The sequence below is a fragment of the Squalius cephalus genome (assembly GCF_949319135.1).
Source record: "Squalius cephalus genome assembly, chromosome: 4".
NCBI lineage: Eukaryota > Metazoa > Chordata > Actinopteri > Cypriniformes > Leuciscidae > Squalius > Squalius cephalus.
The window spans coordinates 40452000-40468377 of record NC_137125.1 but is presented as its reverse complement, the minus strand read 5'-3'; the positions used below and the strand labels follow the sequence as shown (position 1 = coordinate 40468377).

General features: G+C 37.1%; 2 protein-coding genes across 4 annotated transcripts; one reads left to right on the top strand and one right to left on the bottom strand.

Annotated features, from left to right (window-relative positions):
* Positions 1-1271: 1271 nt before the first annotated feature.
* Positions 1272-6407, top strand: gcc1 (GRIP and coiled-coil domain containing 1). Its single transcript, XM_079868304.1, has 3 exons — positions 1272-1321; positions 1782-2933; positions 4255-6407. The coding sequence occupies exons 2-3, from the start codon at positions 1830-1832 to the stop codon at positions 5566-5568; spliced, it is 2418 nt and encodes an 805-aa protein (XP_079724430.1). The 5' UTR covers positions 1272-1321; positions 1782-1829; the 3' UTR covers positions 5569-6407.
* Positions 6408-7813: 1406 nt separating this feature from the next.
* On the bottom strand, positions 7814-15365 carry dennd6b (DENN/MADD domain containing 6B). 3 transcript variants are annotated; one of them, XR_013820801.1, is made up of 22 exons: positions 15108-15365; positions 14873-14911; positions 14680-14722; positions 14468-14580; positions 13984-14064; positions 13698-13803; positions 13432-13511; positions 13249-13311; positions 13109-13164; positions 12883-13005; positions 12429-12524; positions 11513-11607; positions 11346-11411; positions 10530-10594; positions 10346-10435; positions 10209-10262; positions 10002-10105; positions 9714-9820; positions 9475-9532; positions 8746-8782; positions 8577-8651; positions 7814-8460 (listed from the first exon to the last, which is right to left on the bottom strand). XR_013820801.1 is itself a non-coding variant. In XM_079868306.1 (21 exons), exons 1-20 carry the CDS (start codon positions 15258-15260, stop codon positions 8605-8607), a joined length of 1614 nt encoding a protein of 537 aa, XP_079724432.1. In that variant the 5' UTR covers positions 15261-15364; the 3' UTR covers positions 7814-8460; positions 8577-8604. The 3 variants fall into 3 exon arrangements, 2 of the variants coding, with proteins under 2 accessions (XP_079724432.1, XP_079724431.1); XM_079868306.1 differs by lacking the exon at positions 9475-9532 and having other exon boundaries at positions 9718-9820; positions 15108-15364; XM_079868305.1 differs by lacking the exons at positions 8746-8782; positions 9475-9532 and having other exon boundaries at positions 9718-9820; positions 15108-15361.
* Positions 15366-16378: the final 1013 nt, after the last annotated feature.

Sequence of the window (16378 nt, the reverse complement as noted above, 5' to 3'; positions counted from 1 at the left end):
ATCGATATATATTTATTTAACAATATATTTTGCATTTCTAATCCAAACAACGTCAAACTTGGCACTGCACTTACTCATGCCCATAGTAAGACACCAGTCAAGTTTGAAAACCATCAGACTAAAACGGTTCGAGAGATATGCGAATAACACACACACACACACACACACACACACACAGACAGAAAGACGTTCCCGCAATTTATAGATACAGAAGTAAACGCAACGATTCAGGGGGCAGGCTACACAGTGAACTCCGAAAAAAAATGCTACGCTTGAGCAAACAGTTTGTGAATAGGTTACTACAAATGATGGCTGTGAATAAAATATAATATTCAAAAGTAAACAGTGTAGCTGACATAGTGTTTATGTCAGAATGTTTATTTTTAAACCACAACCTACTTGGGGCTTCTTTGACCGATACAACTCTCTAATGTCAGAATGTTTATTTTTAAACCACAACCTTCTAAAAATGATATATTTAACAAAATCTTTAGCATTTCTAATCCAAACAATGTCAAAATGGCACTGCACTTACTCGTGCCCGTGGCAAGACACCTGTCGAGTTTGAAATCCATCGGACTAACGGTTCGAGAGATATGCGAATAACAGACAGACAGACGTTTCTGTAATTTATAGATATATTATAACAACCTTAAACTATTATATAAGGAAACAGGTTAAAAATAGAAAATGAAAAGCTATCTTCTGAAATTTCTCTCTGTCTGTTATTATAACTCAACCAATAATATCATCTGACTCTGGAAGAATAGTTTGGGGAACAACACCAAAATTGTGATAGGCTATCCATGTAATAACACACAGACTTAAAAAGGAATACTAAAGGAATACTAAAGAAAGACTGCCGCTATTAATGTTCATACTGCTCTTGAACGCAGAACGCAAAGCCCAAAGATGGCGAAAGATGGCGAATTCCCACCACCAGTCGGGCTCCCCATGTTTATCGTGGGATCCGTGAGGCCATCGCGTTTGTTTGTCTTTTATTTAAATCTTAATTAAGCTAAAAAATAAAACAACAACAACAACAACAGCAACATAGACTTTATATAAAAGTCCATAAATATCTTAGACTTCACAAAAAAAAAAAAAAAAAAAATCGTTTAGCATGAAAGTTATTTCACTATGTTTTCCCTGCTCGATTCATGATTCATATTTTATAGATGAAATTTAAAAATCAAATAATTTTTGCATGCACCATTGGTTTGCAATAAACTTGTAATATTTATAAACTTTTAATTTCCCCTGAAACGTCACTTCCACACCCGGAAGCGACTGCAGCAAAATAAACAGGACACGTACTCGGGTAAATGCGATATTTCTCACTTGAAATACAATTAAATGAACAGTAAATGAAACTAAGAGCACAGTCATTTAACGTTTTATACGCAATGCTTTTAAGTCTAAATATCACGATGTGGGATTTGATGTAATGTATCTATTCTTGCACCTTTACAACATGCTAACTAATTAGCTAACGTTACAGACAACAAATGAGCAGTGAAATATAGTCAGTATTGAATTAAAATAACGTACAAAAGCAGTTTTAAAGACTACCAACAACAAGAAAACGTTAAATATCAAAGTATAAATGCTTTCCATGGTTTTATATATATATATATATATATATATATATATATATATATATATATATATATACATATATATATATATATATATATATATATATATATATATATATATATATATATATATTAAGGAATATTTATTTTAAAATTTTTATTTCATATATATTTACTTTGCAGGTGGAGATCATATCAGAGAGTATGAAACTAGCCTGACAGTGATACAGCATGGACAAGTTTGGTATGAGCTTTGTCGGAGGTCCAAACAAGAAGGAACTGCTGGAAACCATCGAACTGCAGAAGAAACAGCTTTTGAAATATCAGACGCGTTTTAAAGATGTTGTCAGAGCGTACCAAAGCTTAATTAAGGAAAAAGAGGCATTGGAAGCCAGCCTGAAGGTACTGTCCATATCTCAGGAGGTTGATTTAAGCCAGCGGGATGAAAACCTGTCGTTTGGTGACGCTACAGGAAATGCTGAACGATCATTGCCCTCCTACCTTGGGGATGACCGATGTTCGCTTCACAGTGAAGACAGCCTGGATACAGCAGCCTCTGCTGAAACGGCCACTAGCGTGACCAGCAACAGCACTAAAGGAGACCAAATAGAGGAGGACCAAAGCTGTGCTGTAGATGGAGCAACCTCTGGTGCTGTTGTACATGCCTTACCCCAGCAATCTGAAGAGGCAAGTGGGTCTGAAAGTGGCATCAGCACCAGCAGCAGTGGATGTACGGAGCCGCCGCCGCCACCTGCAGCAGACACAGACCGCCGTGTCATCCAACTAAAGACCCAGCTGTCCACCCTGACCAGCTCCTTATCAACCGTCACTCAAGAAAAGTCCAGAATGGAAGCTTCGTTCCAGGCGGACAAGCGGAAGATGAAGCAGGAACTGGAGGAGCTGCAGGCCAGGATGGAGGAAGATCAGAAGCAGCACCAGATGGAGGTGCACAGCCTGCAGGAGCTGCTGGCGGAGAGCAAAGCCCGTGTCATCACCCAGCAACACGAACGGGAGCAGGAGCAGGGCGATCATGCGCTCATGCTTCGAGAGCTTCAGAAACTCCTGCAGGAGGAGAGGGGACTGAGACAGGACGCCGAACTCAAACTGGAGGACTCGCGGGAGGCGTTGGCTGAAGCCATGCATGCAGCAGACCGAGGGCTAGATTACGAATCGCAGCTGAAAGAGATCAGTCAGGAACGAGAGGAGCTGAGGAAGAGCCTGAAGGCTGCAGCGGAGGAGAGGAGCAAACCCGACCCACGTGTGGAGGAGCTCCAGCAAGAGATCGCAGACCTCAAAGCTCACTTCAATCAGCAACTTCAGCAGGAAATCAGAAAGGTACTTTTTAAAAAGGCCACATCTTCCAGTTTCATTCTAGCCATCGTTAAGACCACTGTAATTTTCCACCCCACTTAAAACTTTTTGTTATTCTACTTTTAGGCACTATGAAATGAAAATGGACCGTTCTTATTAAATTATTTTATTTATTACGGAATATTGCATTATATATTATAAATGATTTATCATGCACATCATTTTATTTAAATTCATGAGCTGTCATAATCTTTACTTCTAAGTAACTTCCCCTCCCTCTTGCAACAACAGCTCTTCTCTTCTCTGATGACGTTCCAACAATCCAGTCAATTGCCGATGGAAAAAATCAAGTCCTGATTATTTAATTTTTTTCATTTTTAAGAAGCTGTTTCACTCGGATATACATCACAATAGGGAAGAAAAGACTATTGTTACTTCCGTTTCATGCTTACTTTAAGAGTGTACTCCCAACAGAAAACCTATATTAGATTTGGTTTGAAGTCGCAGTGTAATGGAAGTAGAGACAGATCTTTCTTCTGTATTGTGACATACATCCAAGTGAAATGGATTATCTGAAAAGAAAAAATGAGACTTGGTTCTAGTACACATCAGTTGTATATTGAATGGAGGCCGATCTGAGTTCAAGATTGTAAGAAAGGAGTGGATTTTAAGCGGACTAAATGATTGGTGAAGTCCAGCATTCATCACAAGAGAGAATTGTCATTTGCTGGAAGATTCTGTTATTACATTTTGATAATAAAATGACAAGGTAAAAAAAAAAAAAAAAGAAACATGCATGGATGAATTGTTCACAACAAAATCAATAACATGCGTTTCATGTTAATATCGGTATCGATTAATATTTGAAGACACTAATAATTTAATAACACTGTTCAATGTAATCTTTAGTAAATCTCAAAAATGAATATCTTTCTTAATTCTGTACATCAGAACTATTCTGTTCTTTTTTAACAGATTTTTTAACTATTCAAATAAAATAAAGAATTTTGATATTGGCCATTTATCGGTTAATTGGTGCATTCATAGCTAATCTCAATATGCCTGCTCACTTAATCTTAATTAATTGACCTGTCGGATATAATCATACCATTCATACAGTCCTGTTTGTGGATGACCAGTGTCCTGCAGAGTTTAGCTCCAACACGTGTCCCTGGAAATTTCTAGCAATCCTGAAGACCTTGATTAGTTGGTTTAGGTGTGTTGAATTTGGACTGAAGCTAAACTCAGCAGGATAGTCGCCCTCCAGGAGCAGGATTTGACACCCTTGGTCTGTTTGCTTTTTTAAACCTTTATTCATATTTCTTACTCATATGTGTCTATGTAGGTGGCACAGGCAGATGAGCTTCTCCGAGAACAGGCGCAGATGGAGGAGGGACGAGTTGCCAGCCTTGAGGAGCGAGTATCTGAGCTCTCTGAACTGCTGGGTGCCTGCGAGAAGGCCAGACAGACGGACCAACAGAAGGCTCAGAGGCTGCGAGAACGCATCCTTCAACTCGACACCGAGAACAAAACCCTCGCTATCGCAGCGGTCAATAGGACGTCGATCTCCGATCTAAACATCGACGACGCCAACTTGAACGTGGACGTGTTAAAGGACAAACTCGAGAAGGTGAAGAAGTTACTCCTACTGGCTGCGCAAAGATCTCAAGACCAGAGTCTGGATATCGAAAGGCTGCTAGAAGGAGAAAAGGACCAGGAAATCTCAGAGGGAGAGAAGGCGTCAGCGCTCCACTACCAGCAAGAGCTCCGGCAGCTGAGGGAGGAGTTCGAGCGTTACAAAATGAGGGCTCAGGGTGTTCTGAAAAACAAGACCACGAAAGACGGAAACCAGTCCAAAGACTTAGAAGAAGCGCGTGACCAGCTGGCCGAGCTGAAGGAGAAGTACATCAACCTTCGCATTCTTTCAGATGAAGCGGAAGCGCAGCACAAACGGGACCTGGAGGAGCGGCAACAAGGGCTTGTAGCGCTCCAGCAGGCCCACAGACAGGAAGTAGAAAGGCTCGAGGCTCAACACAGGGAGAATTTCTTGCGGCTTGAGGAAGAGCTGCACAAACAGAGAGATCGCACCATGGCCCTGCTTTCAGAAAAAGACCTCGAGCTAGAGCGACTTCGGGCTGCGGCGGTGATCAGTTTTGGAAGCCATCAGAGGCACGCTACAAATAATAGCGCTGCGATGGAAGGAGGTGACCTAGAGGAAGTTGATCCAGAACAAGAAGAAAGTGACATTGTCGCGCAAGCTCTTAAACTAGCTGGGCCCAACGAGCCAACTTTGTTGCTCTACGCCGAACAGCTGGCCCGCAAAGAGGTGGAAGTGGCCGCCTTGCGCAAACAAAAGCATCGTCTAGAGGAAGACTTGCACCAGCTACAAGGAAAGCTGATTGCAAAGGGGGAGAGGCATGAAGAAGAGGTTGCTGAGCTACGGTGCCAGCTGGACAAGCATATTCGGGACCAGGGAAGAGATGGGGCCAACCTCGAGTACCTCAAGAATGTCATTTATAGGTTTCTCACGCTCCATGACACTAGGGGGCGCCAGCAGACACTCTCGGCCATTTTGACCATTTTGCACTTTAGTCCTCAAGAGAAACAAGCTGTGCTGAAGCAGCAGCCACACAATTGGTGGACGGCAGGGATGAGATGATTCAAACAGGTTGAGAAGATAGACGTTATGGTTCTACTGTGCTGACATAAATATTTGTTTATTTTTATTGACCACTTTTTGTGTGCAGTGTGAGAAGGTACCAAATAACAGGAGCAAAAATGTGGATAAGTTTCCAATAATACTCCAACTATTGCATGACAGGATACTAAACACTTTATGAATGGTTTTAGTCCAGTATTTGATAGCGTACCTCCCTCCTGTGCAACATAATATTAGATCTTGACACTGTGTCTTCAATCTGTATAATCAAGTTGGGTGCAGCAATATAGTGTTACGATTTTGTATCATAACTGGAGACATAATGTAACACTTTTTGGATAAAGGGTTTACATCTACAGTATGGGTTATGCCAAAGAAAACACTCAAATGGACTTTACGATGACATTGAAAGCTCCAAGACTTCTAAGAGGGAAACTAGCAAGTAATGCCTTCAGACAGCAGCACTTTTCATATATAGTCATGGTGAACTCCATGCATATATTTAACACACAAAACTAATTCCATGGGTTTTACTAAGAATATTTCATGAATTTATAAAAAAATGTAAAAATCAGCTGCTTTGAGTTTGCAAAGTTTTGGTTGGTTCTATTTTTCCTGCCATAGTTTAGTGCATTTGATGAATACACCGTTACCTCTTAATATAAGCTGTATATATATATATATATATATATATATATATATATATATATACACACATTATGCTTTTTTGTTTTTTGAGAAAACATTACAGATCATTTTCAGTCTTCACGGTTTCAGTCTTCTAAATAAATGTATATTTTCAATCTTTGACCAAAACAATAAACTATTTTGATCTCTTCCGCATTTTATGTTTGTATAGTAGTGTATAAATACTATACTTTAACAATATATACTTAGAATTTGACTCCAATGCATATGCAACTGAAATACATTTTCAACCAAATACATGTCATATTTTATTGTTACATTTTCAGTCACACAACACAATCATAATGTTTCCTCAGCTTGTAATCTCATTAAAAATAAGATAAATTAATCATTTATGGAAATAAAAAACCTTGAAAATTCTATTCTCTCTACTGCGAAATTCTTAGCCGATCATTATTACAAAAACAGCATGTTGAAGAATCTAATGTAAAGACTGTTATTATTAAAAACAGGTGCTTCTTGCATTAAGACAGTGGCTGAAGAGTAGTATGGTCAAAATACCATACTACTCTTACTATTTCTGCCATTTAAATATATATGACAGAAATAGTAAGCATGTATGCTATTTGAATTCAGCCAGTGTTTCCCAATCTGGAGTTTCCCAACTGCTCATTCTGTACTTGTCCCCATTGATACACTCAATTCAGTTTATTAGCACTACTAATGAGAGATGAGTTGTATCAGGTGCGTTACATTAGGGAAGCATCCTAAAATGTGCAGTGTTTTGGGGTCCTCCAGGTCTAGGACTGAGAAACATGAACAAGCATACAACTAAAAGAATCAAACACCTGTCTTTACTCTTTACACCTAAGCTCAAACATAGACTTTTATAACACATTCCCAACCATAAAAACACAAAAAATGTCTCTTTCAAACAAACATTTTATAGTATTGGAAAAAGTAGCAAACTTAAATTAAACTTGCATCCATTTTAATAAATAAAAAGAAAACGAATCAAGCAAATCACAGAATATACACCTACACAAACTAACTTAAGATGTCAAAATATGGGTAAAAAGTGCAGTGTGAGGTTCAAAACTGAAAAAGTGCTGTAAAACAACCAAATAAAGTTCAGGTTGTATCAAAAAAAGGAAAATTCATGACTGGCAAACACAACATATACAGAGTATATTATACATGTTGGGATTGTGACATTGAACTTGACCATCTCCAATCACAAAACTTATTATGAAACACATCAACTAATTCGCTCATGTGACCAAGTTTCACTGCCCCTGTCAGTCCTTCAAAAATCCTACTCAATAATGATTATTAATTAAAATCAGTCTAGTTTTAGCCCTGACTGAGATCAAATCTAAATTGTCATAAAATTGCCTAGATAATTAACTTGTAATATAAAAAAATAATAAAAACTGGCAAAACGACACTGTGTAGAGGTACTTCTGTGCAAAGGTTAAAGGTTAGGTAAGGTAAATACATAAATAAATGCCAAAAGTGTTGGGAAAGTGGCAAACGAGTCAGGTTTACTACGGTGCTCCATAATGTCCCAAAGTAATAACAAACACTATCACCAGAATAAAATCACTGATATTTAATAGGAAAAAAATAATACTAAAAGCAACTTAAATGAACACGTCATACATATGAATATAATTGACTGCGTATGTTAAATAAATGTTTAATATGCTAATCAGTCAATTGGTTCATCCGTTGATTTATAAAATAAAGTTCATGTTCATGCAGTGCTAAATGACTGCAGGCTTTAAATACTTGATGCATGTTAAAATGCAATTCAGCAGACGTCTCAAATATAGTATGAAGCCTAGCCGAGGACTTAAAATGATTTAAATCTAAGAATCAATGTTTTCTGTGTTCTTCTTGTGCCATCTAGAACCTTGTATTGTAGTATCTGCTGTTTCTCTTCAGTACTGTACATCCAAAATGAAAGGCCTCGTAGTGGTAGTGTATGGGTTTACCAGAAGAAATGTTGGTTGACACCTGTGCAGGAGTCATGGGTTCATATACGGCTGGTATATTCTGGACAGACATCTGTGTGTGTCTCAGTGGATCTGCTGGTCAGTGTTCACAAGGGTCTGGTTGTCATTGTCTGTGTAATACTGTCTGTAGATCCTCTGGTAAAGAGCTGATGATGGTCTGGATGGATTTCTCTAATCTCTCCAGAAGTTCTTCTTTCACTGGAAGCTGATGTTTTCTAGCTCTCATCTGTGTAGGACACATCAATGAAGAGAGAAGCTTCATGCAAATGTCAATGTAAAACACAAAGAATGCACTTCAAGCCCAATTACATTCAGAAGGCGGTTGTTTTAAGTTTCACTCACCAGTTTCTCCCGCAACTTCAGGATGAGGTCAACAATCTCCACCTCTGATTTGTCTTTGGTCCACGTCAGCAGGTCCTGAATTAATGAAGACAAAACCAGAATCAAACTAATTAAATGACCCAAAAAAGGAGTAATTTATACATGAAAATGATCGTTATTCTTTACTCACCCTCATGTTGTTCTGAACTCGTAGGATTTTCTTTCTTCTGTGGAACACAAAAGAAGGATTTTGAAGAATTGCACTGGTCGCGCTTTTCCATGCAACTCAAAATGGACTGAAATTTAAGTGGTTATTCACTGAAAAACTCATTAAAAATTTCAAAAAACTTCATTAAAAAATTAATGAAATTAATCAAGAAAATAGCATTGATTCAAAAGACTAGCACATACACTACTGTTCAAAGGTTTGGGGGTCAGTAAGATTTTTTAAATGCATTTGAAAGAAGTTTCTTAAATGTTCACTAAGGCTGCATTTATTTAATCAAAAGTGGAGTAAAACATTGATATATTGTTATTATATAAAACAAGAGTTGTATATTTTAATATGTTTTATAATGTAATTTATTCCTGTGATGGCAGTCTTCAGTGTCACATGATCCTTCAAAAATCATGCTAATATGATGATCATTTTCTTATTATTAATGTTGAAAACAGTTATGATTATTTAATGAATAGAAATTTCAAAAGAATATCACTCATTTGAAATAGAAATCTTACCATTATATAAATGTCTTCATTGTCATTTTGATCAATTTAATGCATCCTTGATGAATACGAGCATTCATTTCAAACTGACTGCCCACAAACCTTTGAACGGCCGTGTTAGTTATATAGACTACTGTTATTATTCTTTTATGATTCATTTTATCATGCTTTTGCATCCTTTTTGAAGTCTCACTTTACGTTCAGTGTACTTGCATGGAACAGAGCGACCAGTTCAATTCCTCAGAATTTCTCTTTTTGTGTTAAACAGAAGAAAAAGTCAAACGAGTTTAGAACGACTTGATGGTTATCCTTTTTGGGTGAGCAAATCCTTTAAACATTCTTTATTTGCACACACACTCTGAAGTGATAATAATAAAGACTTAAAAAGTATAACGGTATGAGAAGAGACCGAATCCAGATCCAATATCATACTCACAGTCGCACAGATGGCCTCTAAATGAAGACGTTCCACTTTTTGAGTCATCTCTCTGTGCCTGAGCCTGTACCAGCCATCAAAATTTGGCGAACGAAAGAAACGCCTGAAAGTCACATTTAGACAGTTATTATATTATATGCACAATTTACAGAAAGTTTCAATCATTAGTTCCCAAATGCCCTGGGCTGCGTTTCTCGAAATGATTGTAAGGCTAAGTAGAACATACAGATTACTGGTGGCAATGGGCTTACGGTGCTTTTGTAAACGCAACCTTAGTTTGTTACCTGTACAGGCCCGTCCAATCTCCTTTGAGCGTTAGTTGCGGCCCTGCTTGCTCCAGGGTCTTCATGAACTCATCCTGACTGAAGGACCGGATCTGAGGAGGTGTCTGAGACATAAACACAGACACAACTGTTATGTTTGAGGTCTAACATAATCGTTTTAAATGCCCGAATGTCGTCTGAATCTGATCTACATCATCTTGAACCAACCTTCCACGGAGACACAGATCTCTGCGGCGGCATGAGGCTCTCCAAGTAACTTTCCTAAAGAAAAGAATGTGTGTGAAGCTCAAGACTGCTTAGTGAATGAAATAAAAGCTCTGAACAAAGGTGCAAAAGAACTTCACCAGTGGAAGAATGAAACTCTGCGTTTGCTCCAACAGATGCCGCCTCAAAATGGCACTCTGCGCCTCTGATGGCCTTTTTTTCTGGATTCCCTGAAAGAACAATTAAAAACCAAAGCGAGACGTTACACATACTATAGCTTTAAACTTAAATATTCATTTTTCATGAACTGAATCAGCAGCCTACCTTTAAGAGTCGTTTGATGAGGGCTTTGTCTTTGTGTAAGAAGGTCTTGTATGCTGTGTAAATACCTTTATGGGAAGATACATTTTTTTATTTAAATATATATACACACACACACACACACACACATTATATATATATATATATATATATATATATATATATATATAGTGCTATGCATAAGTGAATACACCCATGCTAAAGTTGACTAAAAAGAGGAATAAAAAAATCATATTTTGGAAATTGAACGTAATGCCTTAATTTAAAAAATTAGGAAAAATCCAACCTTTAAGGACACCAATTTTCTTTGTGAATGAATAATGTATCATAAATAAATAAATGTTCTTCCTTAAAATACATGGTGCATAAGTTAGTGCACCCCTATGTTAAATTCCCATAGAGGCAGGCAGATTTTTATTTTTAAGTATTTAAAAAAAATTTTTTTTAGGATACTATGCATCCTGATAAAGTTCCCTTGGCCTTTGGAATTAAAATAGCCCCACATCATCACATAGCCTTCACCATACCATAGGGGTGTACTAACTTATGCATCATGTATTTTAAGGAAGAACATTTATTTATTTACGATACATTATTCATTCACAAAGAAAATTGGTGTCCTTAAAGGTTGGATTTTTCCAAATTTTTTTAATTAAGGCATTATGTTCAATTTCCAAAATATGATTTTTTATTCCTCTTTTTAGTCAACTTTAGCATGGGTGTATTCACTTATGCATTGCACTGTATATACACACACACACATATATACACATTTATACATATATACATATATGCTTACAGCAAAGGCTTGTTGTGTACCTGTTTTAGTATCCAGTGACTTTAACTTTGCCAGTTTCTTGAGCTTCACTTGCTTTGGTAAATCACCTGCGGAGAAACTCCATTCAAACCTCTATCATGTGCAATATGCCGAAATGATATGCAATCAAAAAGGCTGTCAGAGGAGCCTAAAATGGAGCATTATTTACCAGACATCTTAAGGTCTCCAAGGCGAATAATGTGTGGCCAGCACTGAAAGGTCTTTATGAAGAAAGGGTTTGTGACACCCAGTATCACATTGGGCCTGAAAGCAGAAAAAAGACTGAAGAATCTTTTTTCCTGACCTGAAAATGTTGTTTTCAACATGGGCATGTAAGTAGCTCACATCTAGTCAAGGTTTCATCCAAAAAATGAAAATATGACTTTTTGTAGAATATCATGGCTCATGTTTTTTGGACTTGAAAGGCTTGTCAACAACTAAATGGCAAAAAACACCATAAAACAAAGCACCATAATTGTGGTCCATGCAATTTGTGTGCTATATTACAAGTCATGACAGCTTTGTTGGAGGAACAGAACAGTGCTTTTTGTCATTTTGCAACTTGACAGTTCCAGTCCCAGTCCCCATACACTTTCATTATATGGAAAAGAACAACTTGGATCATTCTTCAAAAATTAATGAGTTTGGATCAAAACTAGAGCAGCATTATTCTGGATAAATTAAGAATCACACTTCTCGATTCTCCCAAAATTGTAAAGTTACTTTCCAAAGGTGATTTACTCTATTTTGGTAGCTATCGTAGACATCAGTGTTTCTTTCCAAAATATAAACATTTATCCCAGTACTTCTGTGATGATATTAATGATTGTAACACAGAACTAATGATACTAGTGGCTAAAAAGACTGTGAAGCTGTTTCATATCTCAACATGACAACTGCTCTCTCTGGCTCAGCAGCAGTGTGAATAAATCACGTGGGTGTTTGAATTTGATTAAAAACTGTTTGAATTTGACATTGATTGTGATCTTTTAACAATTAACCGTGCAGCTCTAGAGTACACAATTACAGAATTTTAATTTCTGGATGAAGAGAGACTTTAATGTGGAGTGTGTGTATTTGCTTACGGAGCCTGAGTCCTGGTGGTGTACTCTTTAAATTCACTGTCATGAATGGTGAAGTACGGTCGGTAATCACCACAGTAACGCAGTGGGGTGATGGAGCTAAAAAAAAACACAAAAAAAACGAGTATACTTATAAACTTTTTTATAGTGATAAAGTATGTTTATTAACTGTTTAATTCATATTATGTAATTGAAATTAAAAAAAATTATTAAAACAAAAATAATTCATTAAAACTAAATCCATAAAATTATGGGAACCCCTAAAAGGTTCTATATATGAGCGCCTGACAGAATGCTTAAAGATTCCATGTAGAACATTTTCTTCTAAGAGTGTGGATTATGGATAAACTTATGCATAAACTGTACTAAAAAACAGACCTACCTATTGTCACTATTATAAGTCCCTCAAAATAACTTTTGTGTATGCGCCTCTGCTTCAAGAACGCAATGTCCATACCTGACCAGGGCCAGCACAGTCTCCGAGGAGACGGTTGGAGAGGGTGCCATAACAACCACTGGCTCTCCTAGCAACATGAGCTCCCAGAGCATCTGCACGTGAATCAGGACTGACTGGAAACATCTGATTAGATGAAGGTCAATTAGGGCAGCTATTAGTGACGGCTGTAAAATCAACAGATGGTTTAGTAATTACAGAACACATGTGCAAGCAGCGTAATACTCACTTAAAAAGATCCAGCTCGTGAACTGATGGCAGAACCGTGGGGGCAGGGAGCAGATTCTGCAAAAATGCAACCACATATCAACCATGTGTAAAAAATAAAAGCATATGTGAAGGATTGCAATAGTAAAATGAGTTAAGCACCTCTGTTTGTGTCTGTTTTACAGGGCTTCCTCCTGGCGTTTCAACTTTTGAGGGAATTCTGACCTGCAAATTCAAACCCAGCATTTTAGAAGTTGAATTGATGTCTGGGATAAATGATTTAGATAATGGTGTTATCAATCTCCCATCCAAACACCAACTAACAAGTTTTTCCATCCATAATACCTGCATCACCACACCCATCACAGGTAAGTTGAGGGTTTGCCCTGGTACTGGTGCTGGCCATTGGTCAATCTCATTACAAACTGAAACACATTAACCAATATGATTGAGGATTTCAAATCTATACATATATTTCCATGCAGCTTTACAGAAAGTCAAAATAATTATATATATATATATATATATATATATATATATATATATATATATATATATATATATATATATATACACACTGTAAATACATATTCAAGTCAAGGTGGCCTCACCTGTCTCCAGACAAGGTTCGAGCTTTTCAAAGTACTCCGGAGCAATGACTTGCAGCAGCGAATGAAACAAGTTCACAAATGGCAGTCTGGACACCACCACCAGGGACTAGGGATATAGAAAAACTTGAAATTATTTACACCATTCACCACCAATCATTGTATACTGTATACTGACCACAAGGCCCTTGACTAAATACATTCAATTAAAAGTTCATGTTTTCATGTAAGCAGACCACAATGTGAAAAACCAGATCAAACATTTGTATCTTTCAGTTCAGTTACACACCTTCTGAAAGTAGCCCCTTTTGACAGACGCATCTTTCACTTGCCTGAAATACACATACCCGTGGAAATGTGCGTGCTCCTTCTGAAAGACCGGAAAATCATTTACATGCACACTTTATTTCTGGAATGTATTGGTTCAAAGCAGATGTTAATCAGTGGTGGTGATGCTGGAAAATGTCTCAATTCAAAGCTTTTATGTGTCTTACAAACAGTAAAAACAGTAATATTGTTAAATATTACAATTTAAAATAACTTTTATAATATATTGTAAAATGTAATTTATTCCGGTGATGTCCAAGCCAAATTTACAGCAGCCATTACTCCAGTCCTCAGTGTCACATGATCCGTCAGAAATGTGATTTAGTGCTCAAGAAACATGTCGTCTTATTATTATTATTATTAGTAGTAGTAGTAGTAGTAGCAGCATTATTATTATTAATGTTGAAAAAGGTTTTGCTGCTTAATATATCAAGTCTATTTCTAACCTGCAGGGCCACAGGTGCATCCTTGTTGTAAGCATCCTCCTGTCCAAACCAAGAGCTACTGCGGCCCACCGACTGCCGCAGTCTGAAGCTGAACTGAGTGTCCCCGAGGCATCCTGGGATAGATAGGAACTCATGTGACTGAACTGTAAAGCTCATGTTTCAGCTGTTTATCATGATAGCACTGATGAGATCAGTCTTTGCCAGCACATTACCTGAGTATGAGTCAGGAAAGGATAAGTAACAAATACTTGTTTTCTAAAAGACAGAAGGAAGCGAAAGATTGAAGTAGTTTTAGGGGCATTTTAGAATTAAATTAGTGTTTTGAAAATTGTTGTGACACAATATATGCATTTATAATGCTGTAGCTGGAAAATTAATTACTTCATTAAATTTAATTGACCTTACCTCCTTTTCCGTGAGTCTGACATCATAGGGGTAAATGAGCTGTTGATGACAACATAAAGAAAGATAGATACACAGTGATTCTGCTGTTGCTCATTACTGCGTATAAATTTACAGTCAAGGCGTTTCAGCATCTTATCACAATCAGATTATTTGCTGTAAAGTGGTTATGCGAATAGCTAATAATCAAACAAACAAGCAAACAGATGTTAGGGGTGCTTGCACATCATTTGTGTACCTCTATGGCTTGTCCGAGCTCGAGGTCGAAGGTAACGACGCACACACACTCGAGCCAGGCAGAGAAGCGCGACCACGGCTCCGGTACCTCTGTATCTGTCGCCGCAGACCTTGATGGTCCTTCCAGAGAATCGGCGCTGTCAAACGGATCCATTTTGACTTAAGGATCCATTTGAGATCCGCTTGCTTTTGTGAATGATCGCGTCCTCGGTCATCGTTCAGTAATCACTGAGGTTGAACAGCGCCCTCGCCCGGGGAGGACTGACTTATTAACGTTACTCCCATAATATTGGTTCTCAAAAAGGAGGCCGCAAAATAAATTACAATTATTTTAAATAAACTTTAAATTATGTTTAAAGTATGTATTATCATATTTTTTACTCTTTACACGCAAAACTGATCTCTAACTCACATTGCACTGCAGTGTACCAACAGACGATAATGTTCTGTTTATTCTTAGCGCGTGCTTGTCTGTGACATACATGATGAATTCTGATTGGCTGTCAATGTTTTTATCGTTCATCATTTTATCGTTTCAACGATATCGTTTTTCTGTGCCGTTATCGTTATTGCTGTGGTGTTCTTTAATAGTGAGAACGACTTTTTTTTTAGAACAAGGCCTATGTCTGTATCGTTATCGTTTTATTTTTAGTCCTTGGTGTGAACGGGCCTTAACATTAGAAATTAACCTAATAAAAGTGTACACAAACGATAATGTTAAGAAAGAATGTCAAACACTGTCAATTTGTTTTGAACGCTTTCTTATTAATAGACGTTGAAAGTGTACGTAAATTTAAAAAAAATCAAATCTCGCTTAAAGTTATTAAAGTGGGTTTTACCATTTGCATATTAACATTTATGAAAGTAAAATTCCCATATAGCCTTCAAAAGTTTGGTAATGCAGAAACTTGCATCGTCAGTTATTATTTTGTCATTAAAAACACAAGCAAGCAAGCAAACAAACAAAAAGATTATGTCCAAGTCAGATAAATATTATTAACAATCAAAAGAATGAGCAAAATGACAATTCAATAAATGATTTATAGTTTCGGACAAAGCTCCTCAAGACGTGTCAGATACAAAATCTTTGTTTTATTTTGTGTTTTACATTTTGGGATTTTTGTTTTTATTTTATTTTATTTTATTTTATGAGACTGAGTTGAGCGTTTAGTTTATAAAAAAAAAAGTCTGGTTTATCTTAATGAAAGTATGAAAACAATGTTATGATTTCAACAAAAGTATGAGGAAAAAAAATCACATTTATTTTATTTG

Bases quoted from the DNA above. Each gene is read 5' to 3' on its own strand.
- gcc1 (XM_079868304.1), top strand. From the start codon at position 1,830: ATGGACAAGTTTGGTATGAGCTTTGTCGGAGGTCCAAACAAGAAGGAA. The intron at 2,934-4,254 runs GTACTTTTTAAA...GTGTCTATGTAG, and splicing joins TTCAGCAGGAAATCAGAAAG to GTGGCACAGGCAGATGAGCT.
- dennd6b (XM_079868305.1), bottom strand. From the start codon at position 15,260: ATGGATCCGTTTGACAGCGCCGATTCTCTGGAAGGACCATCAAGGTCT. The intron at 13,804-13,983 runs GTGTGTAACTGA...CTATATCCCTAG, and splicing joins AAAGGGGCTACTTTCAGAAG to TCCCTGGTGGTGGTGTCCAG. The intron at 8,461-8,576 runs GTGAGTGAAACT...TGTCCTACACAG, and splicing joins TGAAGTTGCGGGAGAAACTG to ATGAGAGCTAGAAAACATCA.